Source organism: Eretmochelys imbricata, chromosome 3, assembly GCF_965152235.1.
Source record: "Eretmochelys imbricata isolate rEreImb1 chromosome 3, rEreImb1.hap1, whole genome shotgun sequence".
Classification (NCBI taxonomy): Eukaryota; Metazoa; Chordata; order Testudines; family Cheloniidae; genus Eretmochelys; species Eretmochelys imbricata.
Genome location: NC_135574.1, coordinates 115847713 through 115857951, shown reverse-complemented (window position 1 = coordinate 115857951; position 10239 = coordinate 115847713). Strand labels below are relative to the sequence as shown.

At 36.1% G+C, this 10239-nt stretch overlaps 1 protein-coding gene across 1 annotated transcript; it reads right to left on the bottom strand.

Moving 5' to 3' along the window:
• Window positions 1-3241: 3241 nt before the first annotated feature.
• Window positions 3242-9799, bottom strand: VIP (vasoactive intestinal peptide). Its single transcript, XM_077811798.1, has 6 exons — window positions 9693-9799; window positions 7528-7668; window positions 7025-7129; window positions 5509-5640; window positions 4929-5043; window positions 3242-3322 (listed from the first exon to the last, which is right to left on the bottom strand). The coding sequence occupies exons 1-6, from the start codon at window positions 9797-9799 to the stop codon at window positions 3314-3316; spliced, it is 609 nt and encodes a 202-aa protein (XP_077667924.1). The 3' UTR covers window positions 3242-3313.
• Between the last annotated feature and the right edge of the window lie 440 nt (window positions 9800-10239).

The following is a 10239-nucleotide window of genomic DNA, read 5'->3' as shown; positions in this document are numbered from 1 at the left end:
TAACCAGTTACTGATCCATGAGAGGACCTTCTCTCTTATCCAATGACTGCTTATTTTGTTTAAAAGCTTTTGCTGTGGGACCTTGTCAAAGGCTTTCTGAAAGTCAAAGTACACTATATCGACTGAGTCACCCTTGTCCACGTGCTTGCTGAGACGCTCAAAGGACTATAATAAATTGGAGCGGCATGATTTCCCTCTACAAAAGCCGTTTTGACTCTTCCAATATATTATGTTTATCTGTATGTTTGATGATTCTGTTCTTTTCTATCATTTTTAGCCAATTTTCCTGGCAATAACAGGCTTTCTGACCTGTTATTACCAGGATTGCCTCAGAAGCCTTTTTAAAAGATCGGCATTGTATTAGCTATCCTCCAGTCATCTGGCACAGAGGCTGACTTAAGCAACAGGTTACATACCTCAGTTAGTAGTTCTGCAATTTCATATTTGAGTTCCTCCAGAACTCTGGGGTGAATACCATCTGGTCCTTGTGACTTATTACTGTTTAATTTATCGGTTTGTTCCAAAACTTCTTCTATTGACACCTCAATCTGGGATTGTTCCTCAGATTTGTCCCCTAAAAAGAATGACTAAAGTGTGGGAATCTCCGTCACATTTTCTGCAGCGAAGACTGATGCAAAAAATTCATTTAACTTCTCCACAATGGCTTTGTCTTCCTTGAGTGCTCCTTAGCACCTCAATTGTCCAGTGGCCCCACTGATTGTTTGGCAGATTTACTGCTTCTGATGTATTGAAAAAAAGTTTCTGTTTAGTTTTTGTGACTTTAAATCAAATAAATCATTCCAGATTATGAGATCCAAACTGCAGATAAGCACAGATAATTTGGCCTGTTAGAACTATACAATTTTAATTACTCAAAATCTGCTTATTTTTTTAAGAGTTAAAAACTTCTGGAAACTTCTAGCCTACACATTATTTTCCTATTTTGTGTACTTTAAAATGGTTGAATGATTTTTCCTATCTTAAAACAAAAAATATGATGTGTTGAGACCACGTGTATATCAATTTTTAGTTCTGAAGGAGTATTTTTCCAATCTATAATCTTTTAAAAAAAGGTTTTGTCATGGAAATGCTTAGTGAATTCAACCACATTGGATAAAACATCACGAAGTAAAAGGTTATTATGTGTCAGCAATGTTCAACGGCTGTCTGTTCACTCATATTCTCATAATCAGTTTAGGTAGGAATTGCCAAAGGAACACAATATTCGTTGTGTGTTCAATTGCAAAACTGAAATTGTGTGTGTAACTTTTGCACATAAATGCACTATCTTATCCCAAAAAGGATTTGCAAATCTAAGACAGATAAGTAGAGAATCAGTTACTTGATTAATGGAAGCTGATTTCCATTTGGGTACATAAATGGATGTGTTCAGAAAAAACTGGCAGCCTACATGTTATATGAACCTTTTTCCATGTAAGTTTTAAGTCAATCATACTCAGAAGTTATGTTCACCTGGTATGTTGCTCAGGAGTGTGAAAAATCCACACCCCCTGAGCAATACATTGAAGCCAGCCCAACCAACAGTGTAGACAGCACTAGGTTGACAGAATTCTTCCATGGACCTAGCTACCTCCTCTCAGGAAGGTAGATTAACTATGCCAATGGGTGAACCCCTCCCATCACTGTAAGTAGTGTCTATGCTGAACTGCTACAGTGGCACCTAGGTTGCATTTCAAGTGTTGACAAGCCTGTAGGCTTAGCATGCATGAGCAACTTTGAGACATTTCCTTTTGAAACACATTGACAATTCCCAGCATGAATAAAAAGAAAAGCACGTTTTTGAATGTGCACATCGAACTCAAAAGTAATTTAAGGACCAGTCCCACATTCACAGAAGTCAATAAAGTTTTGCTGTTAACATCAGTGGAAGCAAGATTAAGTCTATAGTACATAAATTGAAGTAAAATTCCAGTGGGAAATATGCATATTGCTAAGCAGCCTCTACATGCTTTCTTCACCCTTTCCAAACTTAAAAATATTTTAAATTATGAATGGGGTTTCTTAGCTTTATGCCTGGTATTCCATACAAGTTAGTACTGAGGAGTCTATGCTACATAACTAGTACATACAGTAGATCTTTTTCATACTGTACTAGAATTATCAAGCCCTATAAACAACCTCTGAAAAGGTCCTTCTTGAGCAAATGATTATGTAGCTTATATTAAAATACACAGTGGGCCTGATTCACACCAACATTCTTCCAGTTTTACATCAGAGTTACACTGACATTAAACTGGAATAACACAATCAGGAATCAGGCCTATTTTGTCTTTTAATACAATCAGAGATTTATATGGTATATCCCAGAAGAAGAATGTGTTCATTTTGTCTCTGTTATTAACAGGGGTCTTGTCTGTTCAGGCAATTGCAGCATTGAATCAAACCAATAATAGTTGCAGTGATAATAAAATGTTTTTTATTGTCTGCGTATTCATAAGTTACATTCATTTTGAAAAAATAGTAAACTGTCTTCAGATCTACTTTATATATAAGGAATGCGCTCATCAGCAAAGTTATCCACAACCAAATGTAGAATAAACTTACTGCTATGACTTTAGCACATCAAACATTAAGGGGTAGCTTTTTCCCCTTCTCTTTCCATGTGCTTTGGCAACTTTGGATTAAAAAGTGTTCACCATTAAAAAAAAAAGGAAATATTACTGGCTTTAATTTAAATGGTATTTTATGAAAACATTCAAAATGGAGGAGGACAAAAATAAGGTTCTATGACAGATCCAATCCTTTTAAATGCCTTTTTATTTATTTAAGTCGGTGAGTTGTTAGAAAAGCATATATTTTTGTACAGATCCTACCCCCGGCAATCTTTTCTTACACAGTTTGAACATACTGAACACAGTTCCTTTCTATGGTCTTTTGTATTTATTTATTTATTAAGTTGTCTGCAAATGTATCCATTGCGTCATACAATTTTACCTGAAGTGTTACCATAGTTAAAATAATCCAGTTAATCAGTAATCAGTTAATCAGTGCTGTCTTCTGGTGTGCATTCCTCTTTTTCAAATGTATTTATTGACGTAAAGGATTTACATCATATGAAATCACAGGGTTTTCATGAGTTAGACTAGCATACATATGTACAGCTTTAGGTAGAGATCTCTAAAGTAATATTTACAGTGTAAACATCAACTTTTATTATATCAGAAACAAATATATCACACTGTCACTTCACAACATATTTGTTTTGGTTTGAATACTGAAGTCATTTCTTTGAAATACTATGTGGAACTCAAAAAATAGTTTTGTTCTTGTCATAGATTTTACCAGCTCTCCTTCAAAGACTCTGAAAAACAAGAAGAATGCGTGTTTCAAAATCAATGTTACAAGTGACTGCAACATCAGATAACATTATCTAAAATGTATACAGCCAAGATCCAAATCCTGCAAACACCAACTACAGGATGCAAGAGTCCCTACTGGGAGTAGCAACTTTGATATCTATGGAACCCCTATTCATGGCAATAAGGACTGTGCCTGGTAGTGCGTGCTTGTAGAATCAAGCCCAACCAACAAGAATCTTGTTGAATATCAGCATACTAGGCAAGAGGGATGATACTGAAAGCAGTTGGATCCTTGGAGTGAATAAGTGCAGATTACCAAGCTGACATGGCACCAGTGGATACTGATAGAATAATGGACAGCACTGACCAGATTCTCTCTCTTCAGGGAAATCTGTAGCATGGTTACAATCCCCTAATCTGGGAGGGAGGGAGGAAGGAACGAATTTAGGAATTGCCAGGATCAGATCAATGGTCTGTCTAGTCCAATATCCTGTCTCTGACTGTGGCAAGCACCAGATACTATAGAAGAAGGTGTAAGAAACCTTGCAGGAGGAAATGATGGAATAACCTTCCCACAAGGAACATTTTCTTCCTAAATCCATCATTTAGAAGTCATCTTATACCCTGAAGTGTGATCTTTTGGATCTCTGCTTATGTTTGGAAAAATGCATTTTCTTCTATTATCTGAAGGAAATGAAAAACTGAAGAAACCATTTTCTTACTCGTATAAGGCTACAGCGTTCATCAAATGCTAGGATGGGTTAAATAATTACTTTTTATTTATTTGTAGTCCTTTTTTTTTGCCCATTTGCATCAACATCACCACTGATATAAAAAATCCTCTAACAGAGATTAATATATTTTCAAGAATATCAGGCCTGATTCACCACTGTGTTATCACTCCAGTGTAAGGTCTGTGTAATACATTGAAATCAATGAAGTAGAGTAACACAGTTGTGAATGAGGTGCATTGTCTCCAAAGATTCTGACACAAAGCTAAATAGGAAGTATTAACACGGCTATTAAGTAGTAACTCAGACATTAAGAATATCAGAACAGAGGAAAAAAGGGTCTTTCTCCACTTGACACACAGTTTTAGATAGGAATCAGCTGCCATGTACGTTGGGGTAGTGGTGCACATGTTTCTCATTCTCCAGTTTTAGGGGGAGCTTGGATTTCCATTAGAAAGAATGACATAAGGCAAAAAGTGGGGATGGAACTTTATTTTTTAATTAAAGAAAACCAGTGAATTTATTCTCAGAAGCCAGAATATTCTTCCTAATTAAAAATAAGTCAATTATGCTTTTTTGCCTCAGTGCCTGTGGTTTGAAACACCCAAGTGAGCTAGGTGCATTAGCAACAGTGTCAGACTGTTCATTTAATTAGGAAGTTAGAGTGAAAGTAATCATGGGGATCATTTAATTAATCTTATTAAAGAGGTCATTACACTGAGACACATTCCCTGTAGACATATAAAATATATAATGGAATGTGGCTCATGCCAGAGGGGTGCACTTTACCAAGAGGCCATCTTTTGCGCAGGATTAATATCTTAAGGGTGGGGTGACTACTGCTGAACGGGAAGGATAAAAGTAAATTTGGACCTACCAATGGGAGGCGGTTCAGCAGCTCATCTACTGTAACATCATCATAGGTTTCGGAAAAGGAGGGTTCAAGCAATTCTGCTTCATCTCGAAGGCTGGCAGGGTTTAGCTCTTCTTGGCTGTTGCAGATGAGAAACATGGATTTTGTTGCACTCAGAAAAATAAGACAGAACTAATCATAGTAACTTTCTGTTTTGTTAAACTTCATTAAACAATTTTTTAAATAAGTGAAGTAGCATGTCTAGCACTTCCCTAGATATCAGCAAATTTCAAACACTGTGCATTTTCATTGTAAGAGTGTTACCTCATAGCAAGTCCTGTGCATAAGCCCTAGCTCTTCAGTTTTTCCTTTACTAGGATGTTTGTTCTAAATAAAAGCACTTTAAGAATATTTCAATAGCATTTTCCTTTATTTTAAGACTCCCAAATTCTGTGTGTTATTCTTGTTCTTTCATTCTAATTTGACTGTGAAGTGTGCTGTAAATAAATCACTAGGAGACAATGTCACTAATACTTGTCTATATATTAAGATTACATTCCAAGATCATTAATGTTCATTGTGTTTTATTTTATTTTCTTAATACCTTCTTTTTCCAGTTAAAACTGAGTTTAAATATTTCTTCACGGCCATTTGCTTTCGAAATCGGCTGTAGTTGTCAGTAAAGACGGCATCCGAATGACGTTTGACGGGCATCTGTTCGTCCATGAGGTTGTTGCTATGTAAACACAAAAAACAGTGGAAATGACCACAAATACATTCAACTAGAAAAGATAAAGACTTTGAACTATATGCAGTAAGTTTTTCAATTGCTGACTAACTGAGTAAAAATTCATTTCCATTCAAATTTTCTTTTTACTACTTCAAAAGTCACTCTGATCAAATTGGTAAAATCCTGAAATTTTTATTCAGTCTTTACTTAGGCAGATCTCCCATTGACTTCTTCCCATCTCAGTGTAATTAGAATTCACATTGATGTCTCTGGAAGTTTTATATGAGCAAGGGTTGAGCACAGACTTTAGGATTTGGCCCATTCTGTTTTCTAATAATTAAAATCACAAGTCCTTATGTGCCAATTCTTGTAATTTAGGAAACCCTTTTAAACAAACTGAAATCATCCTGATTTACACTAGAAAGATATTTGAGCAAATTATCAAATTATATAGGCTGGCTGAAATATAAGGAACCTCTTAAAGGGCCTAGTCTTGTTCCCATTGAAATCAGTGGGAATTTTGCTTTTGACTTGAACAGGAGCAGGCTCCAAGTATTACAGTATGTTTATATATAGCTTTAAAATGTTTGCTTTGTGCAGTAGTTTAGTCAAGAGTAAACATGGGTAAATGGAGTTTACCCACTTCTCATTTGAGGAATAAGGAGCCTAGGTTAGTTTACCCACTTCTTTTTTCTTTTCTTTTTTTTTATTTTTGTTTTAACCCCAGCACCACTGGCTTTAAGTAAATTTCAGAGGAAAAATAGCACTTTGGGAAAGCCAAAGTTGAAGTCAGAAGTTTCCTGCATCATAGTTTAGAGGCAGATCTTCTTCAGATGGTGTAATCTGCCATAACTCTACTGAAGGAACTACACGGTTTTGCACCAGCTGAGAATCCAGTCCTTTGTATTTAGGGACAAAGTAGACTGAGTAGAAATACGTGCAAATTCAGTGCCCAATTTCTAATCACCTTCTGGGCATGTAAAATGGGCATTTATGCACCTAAGCGTAAGTTTGAATGTCAGAGTGTAGGATTTGCATGGTCTGCAAAGGGAAAAATATTACAAAATTAGCTCAATAGTTATCATATTCCAGTCTGATTTTTTTCAGAGCTGTGTTTAGTGTGTGACTCCTCTCAGGTGTTCTCTATATGTTATATATAACTCAAAAAGTCACTTTTGAACAAATATTACAATACATATAATACAAATAAATAATAATGTATTAATGTTAATTAATTATATTTAATGACTTAGTTCTTATATCTGAAGATCCCAAAATCTTTTTTAAAGGATGGGAAATATCATTGTTCCCAATTATAGAAGGGGAAACTTATGCACAGAATGGTTAGTGAAGCAAGCTAAATAAAAGCTCTATGTAAGTGTAACCTCACCTAACCCGTTTTCCAATAAGTGATTCCAGATATCTCCTTGCAGAAAGTTGACCCAGAAGTTTGCTATAGCCACTGGTGAAAAGTCCATCAGCATGTCTTGCATTCCTAATATGATGAAAAAATAACTCCACAATAAAATCTGGGCTCCATATATTACAAGTATATACAGTTTTTATTTTCAATTTCATAAGCACTTCTTTTGAAAATTATTATTATTGCTTTGATTTATTAAACAAAACTATTTTAAAAAACATTTCCAAATGATTTATTATTACTTTTCAGCCCTTTCAGTGCCCATTCTATAATGACAATGAACTCCACAAAACTTTGGCAAACAAACATACATTCTATGCTCCCTTTTAATACTCAATTTTTCCTCTCAAATGTCTTAAGCAGTTTGAAAAGTTCATTGAAATAAATGCAGGAAAAGCACTTTCTACCTTGGTATCATTCAAGCAATGCATCAAAACTTATCCAGTATTTATGGCAACAAAAATTCTCACCTATCTATAGCTCTGGACATGTCAAAATAGAATTTGTCATTTTCTGGTAGTGCATTTGGCAAAATGTCAGTTTCAGGTTTTAATGAACCCTGGGCTTGATCAGGTTCACTTGCTCCATCAAATGGCATTCTGTTTCCCAACCTACTGGAGAAGAAAATCTCGTAAAGTATTGCAAAATGAGGTTATTTAATACTGTCTCTTTCAATGCAATTTGCATGCAGTCTAATGTGTCAAACAATATACATGTGTCTAATGCTCAAGACATTTTAAAGCAAACTGGATAAAGCACAAGAAAATACTCTGCAAGTAATAATCCTTCATTGGCAAGATGATAGAGTACCTGGTGTAATAGATTTTCTCCATCTTTAACCATATATTTATATGAATCTTCATATTGGGTCAGCATTCACATTTTTATAATGTTATCATTGCAAATAATTGACTTAAGGGAATACCATGCAATCCATGGTCATTATAATTACTTGCAAATGGCAATTGTAAAATTTTTAATGGCAACCATTACAATATACAGGAATATGTATATGATATAAATTATGGATTAAATTCTCTTCTGTGTAAAGGGCCAGAAGATCTATGTGCCACTTAAGTTCCAGTTAAGACCTTAAAATGGTGCGTAAGTGGAACTAATTGGTTCTTAGGCCTTTGTGCAGATTCTCTGAAGAGGGATTAATTTTACCATATAAGATATAAACAGATAGCCATATACTGATTTTTATTCTCTTTTAAGACTGATTTACTATTAACTCATCAGAATATCTCACTGCTAATAATTAATGTGTTTTCATCATAACCACAATTCTGTTCAAGTAGTGTTAATATCCCAAACATTGAATGATAAACTTTTTGTTAGTTTATGTGTTAATATTGCCCACTCCCACAATTTGATGCATGATCTCATGTATTATTAAGGATAACATGACTATGTTGCAGTGGTATGGCCTCAGACATTGCTTCTGGTCACTGTTGTATTCTATGGAAAATGATAGCTTCCTGTCAGAGTGGTAGATGCAACATGTGATGATGTGCCAAATCACACACTGAGGCTCAGAAGAGATTTTATGTTAACATTGTAGGCATACACTCCCTGTGGACAAATTATACCTATTGGAGTAAGACCTGCAGGATTTCGCTCTTATGAGTATTCCTTCAGCTACAGATGTTTTATGAAACAAGTACAATTACTGTTGTGTGAAATAAACCAACCCAAGTGGCAAACTTTAAAATTATATAACTACAGTTATATTCATTTGTTCTTTTCAGCATGTACATTTGTTTCAGCTTAATACTGAAAAATACACTGTAACATTTGACTTTACCTTCTCTAAACAACAACAAAAATTCAAAATATCAAACTACAATGTGTTCTTTACACCAAAGCTATGCATAGATATAGGCAAGTCACTTTCTCACAATCTACTGTAATACAGTCTACAGCCGTAATTTGAGGCACAGTCCAGCTATAATGGTAGAGCTGAGGTGAAATGTAGGTTTTGCCATAAGAAGAGCTGATACTTGCTATTTGTGATAGGCCAAGGCAACCCCAGAAACACAATTCAGCATGTTTTCTTTACTATTTGTCATATTCTTCATGGAAGCAATAATCATTACTAAAGGGCTATTAGAGTGGAAATGGTACTTAGGACCTTTAAAATAAGAAGAAGTCATTTAATTGCTATCCACCAGTGATGCTGGCACTGGCTGAATGAAAGGATCACATCACTTCCTGGTGTTCTTCGGGAACAGATGGAGAAGGAAGCGCCACTTCTTAAAACCCTTTTAACGTTTACATTATTTACAGAGAGGGGAGGTAGACCAGCCCATACCATCCATGCTACTGCCAAAAGGGGTCATCTTCACTGACGCTATTGCAAAGATCACCAGCGTACCCAATAATTATTAGTCCCTTCCTGTAATGTTGATGTGAGAATGTAATAGATGAGCCTTTCAACCACATTTGCTAACGAGAAGGGTCTTGTATTCAAGCCTTGGATTAGAGTTTCCAAGATAACAAGTACACTAGGACGCTGCTGATGCTAACTAACTCGACCGTTTGCTGCAATATCGCCTTTCGCAGGCCGTGTTGTGTCGTTAGCGAGCAGTGGGGTGCTTTAGCTAGAGGTTGCATGAGTTGGAACAGCACTTACCTCACAGCTGAGTATGTCCCCAAAGGCGGTAATGCCAGTACTGGCGAGCAGAGAACACTGAAGAGTATGAAGGACAGAAGAAGCTGGGAGCTGCTTCTATGTTCCATCATGCTGGACCTGAGTTAATGAATAGGAGACAATAATTACCTCCTATCGGCACTGGTTTCCGACTGCATATACAGAGGGCCAATTCTAAGATGCTTTTGTTGCTGTATGAAGGAAAGGGGGCGGAAGGTTTCGGATCCCACGTGGAAAAGCAAGGATCCCTGCTGCGGGCTACACCTCATCCCTCAAATATGGCACGCCAGGGTACGGCTGTTTAAAATTTGCTGCGAGCTATATCTTTTGCTTTTGCTTTAGAAGTCAGGGGCACTCGCTGGGTAAGACGGATCTGGTTGACAATACACTTATTTTTTCTAAATCACCTGGAAGGAAACTATTTCTTCTGGTTTGTAAGTCCTAGTATCTGATGACGGCCAAAGGCAGGGAGAGGGTGAAGGGGAGAAGTTCTATCCGAAACGTAAACCTCCTTGAAACTCAGACATTA

Excerpts from the sequence above, each read along its gene's own strand:
- VIP (XM_077811798.1), bottom strand. The coding sequence starts at position 9,799 with ATGGAACATAGAAGCAGCTCCCAGCTTCTTCTGTCCTTCATACTCTTC. Across the intron at positions 7,669-9,692 it reads GGGACATACTCAGCTGTGAG|GTTGGGAAACAGAATGCCAT; the intron begins GTAAGTGCTGTT and ends CTTCTCCAGTAG. Across the intron at positions 5,641-7,024 it reads CTTATTGGAAAACGGGTTAG|CAACAACCTCATGGACGAAC; the intron begins GTGAGGTTACAC and ends GTGTTTACATAG.